General features: G+C 41.7%; 1 protein-coding gene across 1 annotated transcript in view; it reads left to right on the top strand.

The window, feature by feature from the left end:
- Positions 1-18,787, top strand: part of angpt4 (angiopoietin 4) — a 34,094-nt gene extending 15,307 nt beyond the window's left edge. The window contains exons 2-9 of the mRNA XM_088937445.1: positions 6,641-6,796; positions 8,297-8,418; positions 9,461-9,693; positions 11,244-11,359; positions 11,802-11,903; positions 12,554-12,720; positions 14,979-15,109; positions 17,325-18,787. Of these exons, the coding sequence (XP_088793571.1) occupies positions 6,641-6,796; positions 8,297-8,418; positions 9,461-9,693; positions 11,244-11,359; positions 11,802-11,903; positions 12,554-12,720; positions 14,979-15,109; positions 17,325-17,485 (1,188 nt within the window). The 3' untranslated portion in view covers positions 17,486-18,787. The remainder of the gene's footprint in view (positions 1-6,640; positions 6,797-8,296; positions 8,419-9,460; positions 9,694-11,243; positions 11,360-11,801; positions 11,904-12,553; positions 12,721-14,978; positions 15,110-17,324) is intronic.
- The last annotated feature ends 1,443 nt before the right edge of the window (positions 18,788-20,230 follow it).

Below are 20,230 nucleotides of genomic sequence, written 5' to 3'. Positions count from 1 at the left end.
TAGGGAGGGCTAAGAATGTGACAGGAAGGGTTAAAATGATTAACCCTCCAGATCTGCACCCTCTGGGGAGCTGGAGTCAGTTCTGGTGGTCTCTGCACAGACCTCTCACTGTGAAAAAGTAAAAAATAACTAAAGCTGTTAAAGTTAGGTTGAAAAACTAAAACTGACTTTGAATAGAATTAAATGTGAGTTTATTGATCTTGTTTCATGCAGAACACGGTGTCATGACAGGTACAATAAGTAAACATCCCCGAATTGCACTTAAATGCAACAGAATTGGCAACTGGCTGCTTGGAAGTTGAGAAGCATGAATTTTGAAGTCCTGATCATGTCCATGGTCAGTTTGTGAGGAGCTTCTGTCCCTGCCAAGATATTGCTGTTCCCTCAGCACCGCAGTGTGAGTGTCACGTGGCTTTGATCAAAATGTCAGCACATCAGGATTATTTCCTTCAAAACGCCAGGTAATCAGAATGCTGATACTCTGATGAAAACATAATTATGCTTCCTGCACTCTCCCAGACAGCACAGCTAAGCTCTTCCAGCCTTTCTCCAGTACCTTTTTAATAACTTCCTAATGCCGGTTCCTGTAGATTTCATAATAAAATCTGAAGATATAGGAAATGACAACAATCATGTCTGGAAGCAATTCCATGTCATTAGACAGCCTCTGGCACTCTTCACCCTCGGTCATCAATCATCTGCTGTTTGGAGGAAATGTGGTCCAACAAAACTGAAGGGGAAAAATAAACAAAGACTCGTAATGCACCAGTTTGTGTAATTTTGTACAAAAGTGAAATAACTCCGATCTGATCTGGATCAATGTAACCTCACTCTGCTGGGCTTAAGAAGACGGTACTTTAAAGTGAAAACCCCTGCAAGGGAGTTTTTTCATAATGTATATAAGCAAATTTGTTTTAAGCCTTTTAATATGTGTTAGGGAGCAGAGCTGAGTGTTATTCTTAAACTACAGTTTAAAAGCTTCAGGTTTGATGTAGTGATTTGTTGCTTGTTGCCTGTGTCTTTACTATAACTACATCCTGGCAAATTTGTAGGCTTAATCACGAAAAACTGAAGACTTGTCTCTTAAGCAGCTCCTGAAGAGTGGCTGAAGAAAAATCACCAAAACTGTTTGTTTTCCAACACAGCTGTGTAAACCAGTAAGCTGTAGTTGCACCCACAGGACAGCACAAAGGAGAAATCATTTAATGGATGAATACCACACAAATCCACTCTATCCTGACAAATCCTGACCTTCCAGACCTAACAGAGGACATGTCACTGGCCTTAAACAAGGTGTTTGAAAGTTCTGGCACACAGGTGATAAGACTGGGATCAATGATTCAAGCTGACCCAGTCCTGCCGACATGCACCAAGACTAACGGAGAACAGGGAGCACAGACTGCTGCTGACAAGAAACCTGTCTTCTGCTAAGTTCTCTCCTGAAACAACCTGCATTCAGCTCCAGATTTAAAAAACATTTCCCATCTGCATCAAAAATGAACATCCTCCCAACCCTCCTCAAACACCGTTGACACCATTGGTGTCGTGAATGGATGTGAAAGAAATATAGAAATTTCATTTTGAAGAGCAAAGTGAGGAGATTTCTGGGTCTTCATTTCTGGAAACAACAAGAATGCATAGATACTGTACAGAGCAGAGTGAAAGCACTGTATCTGACACCTGTTACACCCTGAACTCATCAAAATGTTCTGTTGTTTCCTAAGATCAAGTATATTCCAAGTTTGTAAGTACTGTGGGTATACAGTACATGCAGAATATGACATATGTACAATGAGTCTTTTTGGAAAGAATCCCCAATGAAGAGGTATGCGGCTCCTGTGCAGATGCAGGAGCAGGTAGATATCGACACAGGCGTACGGTCTGAAACGTCAGGCGAGATCGTGGTCGAAAGGCAAAAGGTAGTTCAAAATCCAGAAGATACAAAGAGAGGCGTACAATCCAAATCAGTGGGCGAGGATCAAGGTCGAGGGGCAAAAGGGTAGTTCAGAAACCGGGAGAAGTATAGTAAGTGAGGTACAAACAAAAGCGAGGTAGAGCTCTCTAGGAGAAGACTCAAAACCGAGCAGCAGGAAACAGTTTGGATGGCTTAAATAGAGCTGCCTGGCGCACGGTAGGGCGTGTGGTGATGAGTTAACACGTGTGGCGGTGCTTGTTATTATCAACCCGCTGCTGGAACTGGTTAGCTCTTTTGTGGGTTGATCTGGTCAGGCTGGCGGTCATGACAGTTTTGTCACAAATTGACAAGGGTTGTAACATTGAAAAGGGTTGTAACATTGAATTCTTTTCATGAGGAAAATGACAGAAAATGTTGAATTTTGAATAAAGAGTGGCCATTTCTCTTGCACATTTCTGTCTGTGTAGTTTATGGTGCAGAAGTAGCAACAATGTGTTTGGAAACTGGGACTGAGGAGCAGGAGCAGCTGCAGCCTGCCTCACAGGAACATAGTACACTTCAATAAAAACCATCAAATACTTTCCCATTCCCATTCCCTTTCCCATTTCTATTTCTATTTCCATTCCCCCATTCTCTTTCCTGTTCTTGTTTAAATTCCAATTCCCTTACCCTGTTCACAGTTAAAAACTGCAATCCTTTCCCCTTTCCTGTTCCTCTTCCCTTTCCCATTCCTTTTTATTTTCCTATTCCCTGCTCCCAATGAAAAGACACTGACTCTGCTTTCTTTATACTCTTCCTCACGGTCCTCCACACCCCCCTGGTCACATGCCCTGTGTGTATGACTGTATGCCTTGAAAGATTTTGTTAGTTTGATACAAGCCCTCATCCTTTTCTCTGACTTGAAATTTCAAATTAAAGATTTATTTCTAAAAAGGCCATTTGTACCGTAAGGCAGTGTAAACCCTGGGCTCAATCATTTTGGAAAAAACACCTTTTCTCCTCCCTCTGACCTCCTGCTGTTGCCTTGCCCTAATCTCCTCTTCCCACTCCCCTGATATCCAGGATTAGAGTCATTGAAAACTTGGCAAAGACAATGAAAATGTCAGCCAGGACCCCACGTCTCTTGATAATGTCAAATGCCAGATATCGTGCTCGAAAGCAACAGATTGAAAACAAAGCACTGTATCTGGACTGGAAATGGGTATCAGCATTACAATATTTATATCCCGTTAAATAGACTCGGCAGCAGCTTAGAGTCTTGCTAGAAAATGTGATTCAGATGTTCCTGCATACAGGACACAGACAGCTCGCATTCAGCACAGAAAGAGTGTGCTTTGCTGAAAACAGCAAATGAAAGTCCGTAAATTCTCTGTTAAGCAAATGCTAATATTTACATTGTTTTGAGTTGAGTTTGCTTATCTGCACAAAGCTGTTAGTCAGACTAAAAGTTTTGGAGCCCACTGTATAATAAGTCTCAAAAACAGCAAGTTAAAACTGTTAATTTTTTGACAACCTTTGTTTTCCATTCAGTTTGTAATTTGCAGAGTAATATCCCGGCTTTCCTACTCCATGAATAAAATACCCAATGGAAATGGATCTTTCATTTTCTTGATAGTTTTAAAGGAATGGAAGATTATTTTCTTGCTGAGGCTTTTACCCACAGCATATTGTACCTATTGACACAGTGTTTTGCAGGAGAAGGACCTTCACTCAGCACACAGCAGCAGGCCACCTGGACGATAAATCCCAACGCCACTCCTCCACCACATGGCCTGGCTGCTGGGTATATTCTCCAACTCATGGTGCTCCAGCCATCCTTACTGCAGGAAAACTGACCAAACCCTTCACCTGAAAGAAGCTTGCATTCATATTAGAAATAGGAAATGAATGGTTCTAATTTGATTCACTGTTCAACTTCATGGATTAAGAAAAGGAGCTTTAACCCACTCGGATTATAAATAATATAACAGCCAAGGCCTTGGGCGATTCTGAGATTATTTTTGGAAATTTCATTTCAAGCAGTGGGAGTTGGGGTCTAAAATTGTTTAGCTGCTGCAGTGATGTTGGAGAAGAGTCAAAAGAAGATACAACAGGAAGTTTTTATTTCTCTCAGTGGAAAGCAGAATTCCTCATTTCTCAAGGAACAGTGATACAGTGCACAGTGATGCAGTGCACACATGTTACAAAGTATCAGAGATAGCTATTGAAATACTGAGCTCAGAAACACAGCATCGATTTCTTACTTCACCAGATTTTCATCCGACTTTTGCTGTTGTGAGGATGGGTGGTGAACAAAAGTAGAAACTCCATCTCACTGCTCCGATGTGCAGGCCAGAGCCCAGCCAGGGTCAGCAGCCTTGTGGCACTTTGTCTCTCTTTGCAGGGTTGAGATGTTTGGCAGGATCTGTGAGAACTTGCGCTCTGGATGGTTCACCAAATACAATTCAATAAAGGCAGCCGAGCTTGTATCTGGGGTGTGCACAGGTCTGGGGGGGCTCTATAACGTGTAGAAACAGTTTAGAGGATGCAATGCAGTGTCAGAGAGTTTACAGAGCACTGAATAAAAGCTGAAGAGAAGCTTTGTTAAAATTAGAAACCGTGTTAATAAGCAATAGCATGCTCATTACAATAACGGTCAAGTACTTTCAAAGAGAACAATGGACCAAGTGTTTAACGTAGGCTCAGGAAGCTGTTTGCCTGTATTTATTTAAAGTTTCGTTTTCAGCCTGTTGTGCTCATTGTTACCTTCTTGTACTGAAGAATGCTTAAACAATATCTTCCTGATCTTCCTATCAGGACTGAACCCATGAAAAATTTTTGCGATGAGTATTACTGATCCTTCCTTCCAGATCTGTATTTTTTCTCGCACTGAGAAAACACCCTGTTCTCTTGTCATGCTTGGCCTTAGGTGCAAGGATCAGAGAGACCTAGGCATCTGGTTTAAGTTAACAGCAATGAAACAGACCTTTAAAAACCGTATCTCTGTTCCCAAGCTAGTACTATGGGCACGTCCTGTGTAATTTTAGTCCAAAGGCAGGAAGCGAGGGTCAATTAGCTGGTCAAGGCACACAGTGTCTTCGGGGAATGAACATGAGGAACAGCATTTGCATTTCTTGCTTCTTTCTCGCCTTGAAGTTGCAGAGCGGCATCTCTTACATGTCTTGTTCATATATGACAGTGTTCAGTCAGGTCTGTGAAATGTGAAAACCTGTGAAATCCAAAAGTTGAAAACACAGTTTTAGACAGAGTCAGATCTTAAAACTCACAGTGAAAGTTTACCGGAACAAATAAGAAAATGGGTTTTCTTTTCTTAATCTATAACTGCAATTGTTTTGTTTTTAACACTAAACTACTTCAGTTCCATCAACAGAAAATTAATAACCTTTGCTCAGATAAGCTGTTAAATGTTTGATTTAAGGTGTCCACAGCAGTGTGTGACATACTTAGCAGCAGCAATAAACTACAGTAAATGGACCAAGTATATTATCTTTAACACAGAAAGGAGGTGTCATACTTTCATATTGCAGCCCTGAGCCCCTTCGAACATCACCTCACCGTGAATGAGCTTGAACATCTCTTCTTCAAGGAGCCCAAGGGGATGAAGGATTGAAACTAGCATATTTGAACTGTTAAGTGCATTCAAATCATGCCTAATGCAGGGCACAGCACAGGCAAATGAAACAAAATGAAAACAATTAGAGAGAAGCAGCCAGTCTGGAAGAAGCTGGGGTTGGAAATCTTAAACAGACCAACAGATTAACTATGCTATGCTTTTGTGGTTTCTCTCATGCTTAAGGGCAGTTACTATGATACCATGGCTACATTTGACTTTTTAAACTACGTAAAACTCTCTATCGAGTGCCTGGGAATGACTTTTATATGGAATTTGTTTTACTGTATATTTCTTCTGAGATAAATTTAACTTCTCCTGTTCCTGAGCTGATATCCTGGGATAGAGTGTTTATTTTTGAGGGATTAACATAGCCAAAACCCCAGGGCTTTCCTTTCCTCGAATCGCTCTTTCTCGTGTTCCAAAGGCAAACAAATCTATCAAGACTCAGGACTCAGGAGCGGGACACCTAAAAAACTACCAGCCCCTAATATTTTAATTATCCACAGGAGACCAAATTCTAATCCTCTGGAGACTTTAAGTTTTCTGAGACAAGAGTTCACTTTTTCTGCATACCCAGCTAACACATTTCTGGCCTGAAAAGAACAGGAAAAGAGCTGTCAGTGTGTGTTGAAGGTGCAATAATCTTTTTGTATCTGTATTTCCAAAGTGGTGCACTGGATGTTCTGCCCTGTTATAAGTTAGACCATGTATTTGTCTTATAAATGCAGGTAAATACAGGTACTCACACTCCTGTAACATGCTAGTTAATGTGTCATAAGAGCTGCAAAACAACAGGTGATCCCATTCTAATCTCCCTTGTGAAGCCACTGGCACTTTGAGAGAGACTCTGTATCTATAATTTTAAGACTGTTTTGAAATGACATTGAACAGGAGTTTCACATGCCACATGCACAGACTGCAATTAAGGACTTAGCTAGACAAAAAATTGCTTTGTATGTAAAATGAAAAATACATAGAAAATAACATAAGACAATGTCATCACAAAAGTACGTCATGAAGCTGTTTGGCCAGATTTCCTCGCTTGCCTGTTGCTGGCTTCCTGATTATTCCCTCTCATCGTCATCAAGGTTTCTCATCTCTGTACCCAACAGCTGGAGAATTACATCCAGGAGAACATCAAGACAGAGATGGTGCAGATCCAGGCCCACGCTGTGCAGAACCAGACGGCTACCATGCTGGAGATCGGTACCAACCTGCTGACCCAGACTGCGGAGCAGACGCGCAAGCTGAACGTGGTGGAGGCACAGGTACAGCAGCTGTGTGTCCCGGAAACACAAGTCTTAACCCCAGAGGCACCTGGGTGCAGCCTTCCTGACTGTTCCCCATGGGGCACTGTGCATGATGAAAGCATTGCAGCAGCTTTGGCATTCTGAAAACATGAAAACGCATAGAAACATTGTGTAAACAATGTAAGAGCATAAGATATAGGCTCAGATTTATTACCAGTCCAATTTACGTGTATAGCCACATGGAGGAGAGATTGACTTCTTCGCTTCTCATACCTCCAAGGCACAACGCAATCAGTGTCACTTTCCTCATTATAATCATCACCAGAACACGTAAAATAGAATGGAATGTTTAATGTTTTTCAAAACTCTATAACAAAATCTGTTTTTTGTGAATGTCATTTGCTCAGTAATGACTGGGCAACAGAAGTCCCCTGTTGTTTAGGGAATGAAGTTTTCTAAACGATTCCTCTTCGTTACAAATGGTCAGACTGAATGGAACTAGCAGGAGATTAGAAACCTTTGTAAGGGCACCTCCTTTCACACCCACCCATGCCTTGACACCAGGCAGCTGAGGAAAAGACAGCCTGCCTGATTACTGGGCACAGGGTAAATCAACACTGAGAGTAAATGACTAATTATGGCCAACTATGGGTGAATCGCTCAATAAATACAACTGGTCCTGTAAGAACTGTACAGATGGATGAAGAAACTCAACAGTTAACCCAGCACTTTGTTTCTTTTTGAAGCCAATTAGGAAGTGTTGCAGTAAAACCTAACATTGTCCCAAGATCAGTGCAATAGAACAGAATTACGCCATGTCATAGGATTCTACCAAGGCCTCTTAGCACCTAATAAATAGTGCTTCCACTGCTTGTTTCACAGCTGCTCTAAGCCAAACCCAGTAATAACACAGCGTGAAGCTGCAATACTGTCAGTGGGTAACTGCCGATAAATTCTTTTTTTTTGTTGTAGATTTTTTATTTCCTCAAAACATTATTACTGGCACTCTCTCAGTTTGACTGCTGGCTATTGCCAGGAATCTGCTGGACTCTGTGTCTAATTGATTCAAATGTGGTTGTTCATTGAAATAATAATAAATCATCTTTAAATACGAAAATAGACCAGGTTATAAAATATTATTGCAGAACCATTAGTAATGTGCTCTGAAGGAGGCTTGTGTGGTCCAAACCTTAAACAGTTCTTCATATAAAAACTTGATTTCCTTCTGCTGAAATCTGGAGGATTGTGGATTATACTCTATGTGAGTAGGTTGTGATTCCACACAGATTCTCTTTGTACCTCTTTCAGAAATTCAACATCATATTTCTGTGTCACATGACAAAGGTTGCAGATGCGAGTGGGCCAGCTGGTTCATCTGGCTAATGGGGCATCTAGTGACCCATTGATCTAAGGATCTCATCCAGTCTGTCCTTGGAGAAAGTGTAGGTTTCACCAGCTAGCAGAACGGGATCTGCACCACAGCGCGTGGGCCTGAAATCTCCTTTTTTTTGGATTTAGGTTATGAATCAGACTTCCCGGATTGAGATCCAGCTGTTGGAGAACTCTTTATCCACCCACAAACTGGAGAAGCAGCTCTTGATGCAGATCAGTGAGATTTCGAAGCTTCAAGACAAAAACAGGTAGGAGAGAGATTTAAATCCAAACTGCTTTAAGACTGGAAATACCTAACATTAAATAATATTAATAAAAAATATATTTCCTGTCTTAATTGAAATGTCCTGCTTGTTTCACCTTGACAATAAAATATAATTCAAATGGAATTTCAGCGTGAATGAGTTCACAGGGCTGCTCAGTGAGATGACAGCAACAAATTCATCTTCCTGTGATCCCACCCGCAGTGGCCTGTCCATATGGAGTCCTGTTTCCCCGGGTTCTATTGACTGAGCTTTCCAGATAATAAGGAAAAGCTACGAGACTGGAGCATCAGAGCTGTGTTTGATAGGGCACCATGCTGAAGGAAAACACAGGAGCAGCTCCTTCTTAGTCCGTCTTCAGCAGCAGTTGAAGTATAATTGTCAATTGAAGGCAGGCTTTCTCTAATTAAAATTAAAAATAGGATTTTTTCCTGTGTCTTAAATTTCTTGTAGTTCTAAAAACCTTTTATGTGCATATGACTATAACTTTGAGAATTTCCCTAAGACACAGTGTTCATGAAATGCCAGCCTCAGGGCAACCCATGAAACAGAGATAGAGTTGATGAATCTATAGATTTGTTGTCCATCTCGATCTTTACGGGTGAGATCTTAGTGAGATTGCTGGCTGGCCTCTGTACTGATCTTCTCTGCTTAGAAAACACATAAGTTGACACCCGTTCATCTGTATTTGCTGAGCTGGATCTCCTCTCAAGCTGGGTAGACTACATTACCTCTGTATGACTGACCTGCAGACCACCTGTTTGTGGATCCTGGAGGACAGGTACAGTGAAACTAGCAATCTAACTGGAAACACATTTAAATGCAAGTAATATTTCCTTTCTACACTAGTATCTATGAAAAAAATATGTGTCACTAGAAGGACAATTGTACAATGTACAGCTTGAACACATTTATTTTAACACAAGCAAAGCAAAAAATAAAAGCCCAGTGGCTCTGGTTTTGAACGGGCTAGCTTAAAAGTGGACTCCAAGAGGCACTGTGAACGAATGTTTTTCTGTGGTTCCAGCCTGCTGGAGAACAAGGTGCAGGACCTGGAGAGGAAGCACCGCTCCGAGTTGGAGGGCATGATGGCACAGAAGGAGAGGCTGCAGCATCTGGTGGTCAGGCAGACCACTGCCATCGAGACCCTGGAGCGACAGCTGCAGTCTGCCAGCACCAACAACACCGTCCTGCAGAGGCAGCAGCAGCAGCTCATGGACTCTGTTCACACCCTCCTCAGCCTGGCGTCTCTGGGTGCAGGTAACTCAGACTGCTGACTCAGCCTCATGTTCCTCCTCACTGCTGACTCAGCCTCAGGTAACTCAGACTCTGCTGACTCAGGTAACTCACTCTGATGGCTCAGCTTCAGGTAACTGACTCTGCTGACTCAGCCTCAGGTCTCTCCTCACTCTGCTGACTCAGCCTCAGGTAACTCAGACTCTGCTGACTCACCCTCACGTAACTTTACATGCTACTGACCAGGGATTCTCAGGTCCTGTTGACAATGCTGATTCATCTTAATATTCCATCACACACAGTATCTGTAGAACATGTTGTGTGGGACATCCACAACCCCAGACAAGTTCTATACACCAGAAGAGTGTACCATTGCCATGGAATGGCACCTAACTAGGAGAAACCTGTGACACTTTGGCTACTCTTATAGAACTGAAATAAACTAACCTCATGTGTAACCATGCAGACTACCAGAAACATCTCCACAACACTGGAATATATGTGTTGATGCAGTTCAGTACAGAAAAAATGAAAGTTAGCTAAGGAAAGCAGTCTGGTAGTCTGGTACTGAGAGATGTACCAGTCTGCTCGTCTGGTACTGAGAGTTCAGAAGAATGGTGATCTCTTGCTTAAGAGTGTTAGTGAGACCTCATTGTTTTAATGTTACAAAACAGAGATCTGTATCCATCCACCAGTTTCCCACCTCTCTCAGAGCTGCCAGCTTGGCAGCAGGAATGCTGGCACTGCCAGGGGCAGTGCTGTCTTGCACCTTTCTCTGCAGCTGGGTACCAAACTGCTTTCTATACGATTTGGCATCAATGCCATGGACATGGCACCTAAACTAGGGGAAACCTGTGACATTAACAAGAGAACTTAACATTGAAAATATGAATATAGTCTTCTGGTTTCAATCTTAACAGATTCTGGTTTCAATCTTAACACTTCTGAGTGTTGGATGTTGTGATCATCACTGCCCTTGGATCTTCACAGCCTTCTCTCTTGAAAAAGAATTTCTCAGCATTAAGGCTCAGAAAGGCTTGGATCCACTTCAGACATTTCTGTGCTTTAGGTACCTTCCCCATGATCCCTGAATCGAAACCCTTAAAATCTAGGATTCTTTGTAGAGAGCGTGTGTTCACGGCCATTTACAGAGCAGCTCTGCTCACAGGGAATACAACTGTTTTCAGTTAAGGCTTGACGGATGGTTATTAACTTTCGAAAAAAATATGACTGTGCCGTACAACTACAGATCCAACAGGTCTTCTGTCAGCAAACAGAAAACAGATACACACATGAAGCAAACAGAAACACTGTTGTACAGTATTTTATGTTTAAAGTAAAAATGTGTATTAGAGTTTTTAAATCTGAATTAAAATCCCTTACTGTCTCATTAACTGATTCGTTAGCATTTCAGGGAACATTTGTTTTAAGGGGTGAAGTTTTTGTTCATCCCTTCTAACCTAAAGCTCTTGTTCTCTTTGCTGAATGCTGACAGTACTTAGTTCGTACCTGTGCTTTAATGGGTTCATTATCTGCTGTTGCTAATGCCAAGGGGGTGTTCTGTTTTTGCACAGTGACTCTGAAGATGGAAGAGAGGATTTTCCGAGACTGCGCAGAAGCCTACCGAGCAGGGCACAATGTCAGTGGAGTCTACACGATCCACATTACGAACATGTCAGAGCCTATTAAGGTCAGACCAATGTATGATGTCCTTGTTCAGAATTTTAGAAAACAAAAAAAACCTTGATAACTATCAATAAGGTACCCGTCTCTTATTAACACATTTATTGCATGGTTTCTTCCTTTCATGATGCATTTAATATTTAAATATTTTGCATGCTCCCTTTTATAGGATGGCCTGAAAAGGGACCAACCTTCCCTTTTATAGGAGGAATAATATAACATATAAATGGCCAATATATGCCAGTCATGGGATTAAAAGAAATCCCTTAAGAAACTTAATTATGTACTGTATGTGTACTATATATGTAGTATGTTTTCAAAAGTTGGACTAATGTTTAAAAGGTGTATAGTATTTTTTTAACTACAATACGCAAGAGCAAAGGTTGTTATTATTACAATGGGCAGATCACATAGTTGTGTTATGTGACAGTCATGTATTTGGCGTGCAGGTATTCTGTGACATGGAGACCAGTGGAGGTGGTTGGACAGTGTTTCAGCGCAGAATCAATGGCAGTGTTGATTTCCAGAAGACATGGAGAGAGTATAAAATGGTGATTACTACTCAGCTAAATCAGATCTTACAGTTTTTCAGCTCTTTCACCCATGGTATAGAGTATATTCATACTGGACACACAGATTTTAATGCAAACTAATGTTGGACTGGGTTGACTATTTCTGATATATATTCTGTCACAGAGTAAGATGTCAGTTTAAGCCTGAAACGTCAGATGAAATGAAGCAGTTGTGCTCCTAGTTCCCATCAGAGTCTGCTTGTCTCTGTGCCAGTTCCTGAGTATCACACGCAGACCAACTGCCAACATGGCACCAAGGGAGCAGTGCTGTCCATTCAGGATGGCTAGTGACATCAGAGCAGGGGTAAAAATTGCAATGGCATCTCTCTGGAAATTCCAAACTGTTCTGACATTCTTTATACTCTGCATATGGAGTTATTATACAGAGTAACACAGACAAATACTATTAAAATATAACATAATTGTGTTTCATCTACATTGTTGTGCAAAGGCCTTAGATGTATTTGCTAGGATGAAGTACTGTATGTATTGCCAGCAACAATTCACTCAAAGCTTTCTACTTGTCAGGCATTCCTTGTCATTAACTGGCATTTATTTCTCTCTACACATTCTACTCTGATTTGGGTGTTGGCTAGGGACTGCTACAGGTGTCTTTTTTTCACCCGCAGGGCTTCGGCGATCTCTCAGGGGAGTACTGGCTGGGTAACGAGGCAGTGCACCTCCTAACGAACCAGGGCTCCTACTCCCTGCGGATTGAGCTGCGTGACTGGGAGGGCAACGAGCCGTATTCTCAATATGAGAGGTTTCAGCTGGGCAGCGAGAAGCAGCACTACAGGTATGCCATAGTTCATTTCAGCAAGGCCTGCAGTTCTTGTGCTTCAGCAACACTGGGGCTCCTTCCAACCAAACCCTGCTCAGCAGCTACACTGGGCACCTTCCAGTCCAGCCCTGCTCAGCAGATATTCCGGCAGCTCCAGGAAGCGTGACCCTCAGTTCGTGCAACTGGGAGAGATTTCTTGCCATTGCACGAGTGCACGTTTTTGCCAGGTTACTGTGTGAGCAGCAGAGTGTGACTAACAATGAAAAGGCTAAAATTACCAGCTAATGCAAATAATAGAGGAAATCTGAGCCCTTTGTTTTGGACTTATTTTGCATCAGCTTGTGAGGGCTTTGTAAAGATCTGGTAACGCGTAAATATGTGTGCAATTCATCTACTGATGTGCCTTCTGCAAAGGGTGGTGGGTCACATTGTTTCTCTTTCCGGTTCACTGCAATGTTTATGAGCTCTTGCTCTGGCAAAGCTGGGTTCCCAAGGTGGCTCTTAATGTCCCCTCTCCAAGTAAGAGATCAGTGCACAGTTGCCAAACATACCAGGCAAAGATCGCCGATCAAAAATCAAACAAACTTTGTGTGGCATAATTGAAAACATCTTTTCCATAAAAATTATAGGAGAGCTCTGGACACTCTGTGCTCTGTAAAACCTTGAGCAGCTACAAGCCAAAGAATCTTTGCCTCCCAGGGATTGAGAAAAAATATCTTCATTGAAAAGTTTTCAGGAATATCCATTTGTCCATGTTTCAGTGGAAACTGGAAGTTCATTGGATTTTGTAAGCATTTAAAAAAATAAATAAAAAACAATTATGAATATTATATTTAAACATTTTACTTTTATTGCTCGAAATAATTGAATCCTATATTATAGGTAGGTTTGTATGATAACACTCTGATTCCATATAATTAGACATTTATATATAGAAATGCATTTTAAATATATAGCAATTATAAAGAATGTGAGCATACAGTACTTTAGAGCTTGTTAATCTGAGAAACCTGGACTTATTACCATTGTAATTCACTTTTTCCTCTGTATTCTTGTCTTGAATTTCAATTGCTCAATCATTAAATCAGGTTAATGAAAACCAGGCTTTTTGCCCAGTCGAAGGATTACTCTACAACCTCAGGTAAAAATAGCTGTAATTTGCATGACTGTTACAGGGTTTGGTAGCTAACCAAATGTACCCAGGTGTTTTTAAGATTTGGGAGATTTGGAATAGACTGCGCGTGGAACTTACGGGAGGTCAACAAATAAAGCAGCATATAGTCTCATAAAAAATGTTCTGCCTACAGTTCTGATTCTTAAATAGTTTTGAATTAGAAAATTCTAAAAACTATTACTATGAATGTATACATTCTTTAAATGTTTATATATATATGTGAGTCCACATAATACACATTATTAAAAACCCACTGAAGCATGTGAGCATATTAACAAGTGAAAGAACTAAATGTTCTGTGATCTTTTATGGTCAGTTAGGTAGTGAGCCCCCTGCCGACAGTTTCTAAATGGAAACATTAAAAAGGTTCTTTTGAGAGTGTTCTCTAGAAACTGACTGTTGCATTTCTTCTTTGCCTGTTTTTCTTTAATGACACACATATTAAACTCTCTTTAAAGGGACACCTATGGTTTAAATCTGAAGGTGAAAAAATAACCCAGCAGAGAAAGAGAAACATCTTGCCTGCAGGGACTCTTCATACTGTAGGGGACAGCTGATCTCCTGCTCTGATCTGTAGTGCTGCAGAAGACGGCTCTGCGGAGCTGTGTGTGCTGTGTAACTGTAGACTCTGTTTCTGTCATGTAATTTGTGCTCAATCATGCACATGAAATGTAACCGGGGATTGCAGGTGGAGTGGAGGTGGCTTTAGGTATTGAAAGCTAGATATTATTAGCAAATATGTTTTTATTTTTAAATACACCGGGTACATGTTCTGGATCAGGGATGGAGAGTATATGACAGGGTTCCTTACGATTTACCACACACAGCTCCTAACGACAGTTACAGTAATGATCACCCTTTTCTAATACGTTCTGTGACAATTACATAAAAGAAACAATGCAGTAATTGTGTCTCCGTTTTTTAAAAAAAACTAATGGGAAAAAACTTGCATTGGAGTTGGCTTTTGTTCGTGGCCACACGTCTGTCTGCGCAGTGCTTGGAATTGTGCAGGAGCAGCGGGATGCCCCGCCAGGCAGCGCTGCAGTGAAGGGGGAGTCGAAATCGGGGGGCTCACCGCGCTGCTCTCTGTGTTTCCCAGGCTCTTTCTGAAGGGGTACAGTGGGACGGCGGGACAGCACAGCAGCCTGGGGGCCCACAGCACCAGCTTCAGCACACGAGACTCGGACAACGATAACTGCCTGTGCAAGTGTGCTGTTATGCTGACTGGCGGTGAGAGGCTCTTTAAGCATGTTGGAATCACAGAGGAGCACAGGGCAAGGAGGTGAAGCAGGAAACTGGGGAACACGAGAAGGCACAAGTACAACCGTGTCCCCTGGTGCAGGTCCATAAGCACCTCCACCTGCTCTCCCTCCAGTGAGCTGTGCTTTTGTAGTGCACCCGGAGCAGTTCTTTACAGTATCTTCCTCCTCACAGCTCCAACACTGATGCCTTCAATGCAAGACCCCGTACAGAGCAGCAGTGCAGTAAGATGCACCAGTTAGGAATTCTTGTACAAACTCATTGATATGAAATGCTAAAGATAAACCCATGAAGAGAGAGCATGCTTTTCTTCATAGAAAGACAGAGACGGATCAATAAACAGAAACAAGAATCCTGTGCTGCCTCTGATGAATATGCACTCAGAAGCTCCTATAGCATGAAAAGCAGGCTTGAGCAGAGTCAGGAAATCGGATGGTTGTGCTATGCGAGTGGTTTGACATTTTCTCTCGGCAGATTGCCGTCTCGCCAGCTCCTTCAGGGGCGTGCGATGGGCGTGCAGAGCAAACTCTAGCAGTCTGCAGCGCTGCTCTGTGGGCAGCTGTGTGCCAAGGTGCCCTTGTAAACTGCATACGGACAGCACGACTGATACATTCTGCTAAGATGTAGATTGAGATTTAATATTTTAAAACACTATTTTCAGAATAGCAATATTAACCATAAACACTATATGCTTCATCTATGATGTTTTTTTAAAATGATTTGTTCTGTATGTTCATCTTAAAATGCAGCAGTCATGTTTAATATTCTGAGGGAAATCTAAAACAATATGTACCGCAGATAACCATCCAAAATATTACTTTTTAATAAGAAAAGAGTTGCCGGCCAATCTTCTTAATTACATAATGTAGAAATTGCTAGCATTATACAATGTTTTTCGGTCTGCACACAAGAGATTTAGAGTAATTCAGGAATGAAGTCTAAACGTTAGGGCATGATCCCTTGACAGAAAGAATATGTTTTGCACAGTATTATGAAGATGACTCTAGAAGAATTACTACAAAGCTATGATCTCCCACAAACATCCCTTGTCTAATAGTTATGTAAAACATACCAGGAATCCAACTTTCTAATTACTTTATTGCCTTTCAAGGGATCTACAATCAAGAATATTTACTCTTCAGCAGAAGGAGTAACATAACTGACCCACTGTCAACCTTGGGATTAATAGGTTTTTAATATTCTGATTTCTGATAGCTTTTGAAAGTTGCTGCAGTTAATTGCTCTCACACAGCTGGAACCCTTTTGAAGGATTTGCGGTGTTTGCATAGTAACTCATAATCAAAACTCTTAAAGCGAAAAAAGAAAAATAATACTCAACTTGTTTCATCCAAGTTAAACAACAGCCAAGTAAAAGGGTATTAAAATAATCAGTGATGAATTATATGGTATCTCTGTTATGGGGAGGGGAGGTTCTTGCAGTGTGATTACTGGGTGCTTTGAAAATATATAAGCTATTAAATATTTTTAGTGCACGAAAGACATCCTTGCTTTTAATGTCGTAGCACTTGTAAGCACAGTAGGTTCATACGGAGAACAAGGAACATTTCCTCAGGAAGAAGCAGAGAGCCGCTGTGGCCACAAGGGAGAATCCCCTCGCCCTTGTCTCAGAGAAGAGCAGTTTCAGGGCAGCTAGGACGCCAGATATCCAGGGCCTGGCTGCTGAACTCAAGGTGGATAAAGGGTGAATCTCGTGGAAGCATAACTGGACCAACCACATGGAGAAATACAGCACAGTGACTCCACCGTTCTGTCCTGTCAGTCACAGTCCCGTAGCCCTTGCTTCTCAAATACTACACTCTGAGGCCTCGGAGCACATTTCATGAAATGTTCCAGAGCTTAGTTTCATGAGTAAAGTGTTAGGAACTGCATTCATTCACTGTTCAAGATGAGTGCTTATTGAGCGTTTGGGTTTCTCTTTAGTCTAATATGTCAGCCTTGTGTCTGACCTTCACAGCAGAGCTCTGACAGGCCTCTGTCCTCATCAGCTCCAGATTAGAAAACACATGTAACAGAGTGCGCAGCCGCAGCCCTCCAGTGCCCCTGTGCACTTTGTCACAGAACCAGCCATACTTCCACGCAGCCTCTGGTGTGCAGTTGGGATGTTAATGGAGCCGAGAGGACATGTCCTGGAACTAATGTCTCCCGCCCTGGTGCTCTGTTTCAGGCTGGTGGTTTGACGCCTGTGGGCTCTCCAATCTCAATGGCATGTACTACCCAGCCGGGCACAACATCAGAAAGCTGAACGGCATCAAGTGGCACCACTTCCGCGGGCCCAGCTACTCCCTGCGCTCCACTGCCATGATGGTGCGGCCCTCCGACTTCTGAGCAGGAGGCGGCGCAAGCGCCCGTCACACTCCGTGGCGGCGTCAGTCGGTCTCGCTCGGTGCTTGGCAGGTCCTGGAGGCCGCAGGTAGGAACTGGGGTGGAACCAGGAGAGCTGCCCAGCCCCACTCCTGTGCCCCCAGCCCGAGCCACTTCACAGCTGCAGAACCCTGACTCTGCGGATCCAGTTTAACCGAAAGCTGATTGTATATGAGTACAGTACAAAACTCGCCAAGAGCTTCTCAAGTGCTCAGCCTGTGATGTAATAGCATCAGACAAGAATAGAGACACACCGCCGGTCCAGTGCTCTTGTGATACATGGGAATTAACAAAGACTCTCCATGGCGGTTCAGTTTATTTTCCGGAACTGGCTTGACGGTACTCTATGGAGACTCATGAATGAGCTTTATCTTTTGTACAGTACACTTCCATTCTGTAGTCATAATAGTTCTACAGAATCGTGGGACTTTTTAAAATGATTTTATTTTTGAAGATCTCTAAATATAGTGAGATATGCATGTAATTTTTAACTGTCCTTTCTTTGTTTCAAAAGGTGTAACCCAGCACTGACAGCATGTTTTTGGCACTTAGTCTGGATTTAGTTACTGTATCTGTGCACAGCACTCATTTGCCTGGCTGGTATCTGGGGTCTTCAGAATGTGACCTGGATATTGTGAACTGTACTTGGTCAAGCATTGCAGACCCTGTATCACTGCAGAATATTGTAATGTAGGACAGGAATATTCACTTTCACTATTCATTGACAGAATTTATGTAACATAAAGAAAAACAGTAAATGTGTTTTTTAATTTCATCTTTGCAATTCAGGTTAAATGACTTTGCACAGCATTATATAGCATGGAATGGATGAATACACACAAGTAGTCTCTACAAACCCTTCTGAAATATTTACCACTTGTCTCATTCTTTTTTCAAAACAATGCGCAGTGCATATTGAGTTTATAGCCCTCTTATGTGATTGAATATTTAGTTTCTTTCAATGTACTGTCTAAAAACTGGAGCTCTTCTTTTTTAAGACTAAAAATGGAAACACAAAGGAATGGTTGTTAAACATATCTAGGACAGCGTTGCCACCTTCTGCTGCAGACTTACAGTTCTTAAAAGCTACATTCTGTGAATTTGATTTTGCTTAAATATTAAATATGTGATGAACAAATGTATGTGTAGAGAACAAATAGTTTATAAGTTGCTTTTCATTACATCACTGCACTTTATGAATGATCAAAACCAGCAAAGAATGGCAGCATTCACAAAACAAACTGATATCAATGAAAAATGCTAACAAAAAAGTTAACTGTAGTTTAACCACTTTCTTTGCTAGTGTTGCATTCTTTTTTTTTAGCTTGTTTAAAAAATAAATTTTCCATTGAGTCAATTCCACCTTTTGTGGTATCCATTTTTTTGATGTGTACACATTTCAAGGTGAATATTTAATCAGTACTTTAATGCTCAAACTGAACTTTTAATGGGTTAAAACATTAAATATCAACAGAGATTACAAAGAAAAATAAATATCTAATATGCTGATACTATGTACTGTATGTATAGACCTTATTGTCTATCCCCAGTAAGTTAGTTTAGGTGCATAAAATTATTTTGACAGATCTCACAATTAGTTGAATGGCCTCTGTCTGTTTGCAATAATAGCTGTTTACATCCTTTCAGAATAAATACACCTGTCTTAGTAGGGTCCTTCTGTTGTGTTGTGAATAAATACCATAAGAAAGGTTTCAAATGAGAGGAGGTTGATTTGGTCATTTCAAGCAAAGATTCAATAATGATGTCCTGTGAGCTTTCAAATAGCTAAACCCTCGAGCTATGAAAGGTAGAGCTCAGGAGATGGGTCTTCGTGGTGAAGTGGATCATAAGGAGGTGATACTGCCCCTCCAGACTGAGCTGATGAGAGGCCAGTGGCGAATCTGAAAGACTTCGGTGGGAGGGGTGGGTCTCCATGTGTCCACAATATCTCCTCCGCTCCACAAGGCTGGCCTGTATGGGGAAACCATCGCAAATCTCACATGGGCTTGGCAGCAAAACATTTAAGTGGTACAGCAAACGTTTTTACATTTCAACCAGACAAAACTGAAACATTTTGTTCTAAGTGCAAAGCGTTACATTTGGGACAAGCCCAACACAGTGCACCACCCTGTCAGCACCATCCCAGCTGTCAGGCATGGAGGTGGCAGCACGGTGCTTCTCATCAGCCTGTCAAGACCGGGAGGAAGAGAGATGAAGAAAAGTGCAGGCAAGTCATAGGAGAAAATCTGCCGCTGGGTGACCTATAATTGTAATGAAAATGCATCATTCATCAGGACAATAACCCAAAGGACATTGCCAAATCTATTCCAGAATGGCTTGACAAGATGATGATGAACACTGCTGATGTGCCCAGTCAAAGTCCTTGAATCTGATAGAAAATCTGTGGCAAGACTTGAACGTTGTTCTCCATCAACAATCCCCAACCAGCTGGACAGAGCTCAGGCAAGTGTGCAAACAAGAATGGGCACAAAAATTGCCCAATACATCTGCGATTGACATGTGCATTTTTTTCTGACATTTAACTTCTTTCACCATAAATATAAACAGTTTGACCCTTCAAATTTTGATTAAATATATTCACTTAAAAAATATGTGTATCTTTTGTCATTCAACCTAATTGGACATCATTGAAAGGGTGTGAATCTGTGTGCAGGGCTCTGTAAACACATGAGGAAAGCTTAACAGAAA

Source organism: Atractosteus spatula, chromosome 19 (genome assembly GCF_055471065.1).
Source record: "Atractosteus spatula isolate fAtrSpa1 chromosome 19, fAtrSpa1.hap1, whole genome shotgun sequence".
Lineage (NCBI taxonomy): Eukaryota > Metazoa > Chordata > Actinopteri > Semionotiformes > Lepisosteidae > Atractosteus > Atractosteus spatula.
This window is presented reverse-complemented; position numbering and strand designations above follow the sequence as displayed.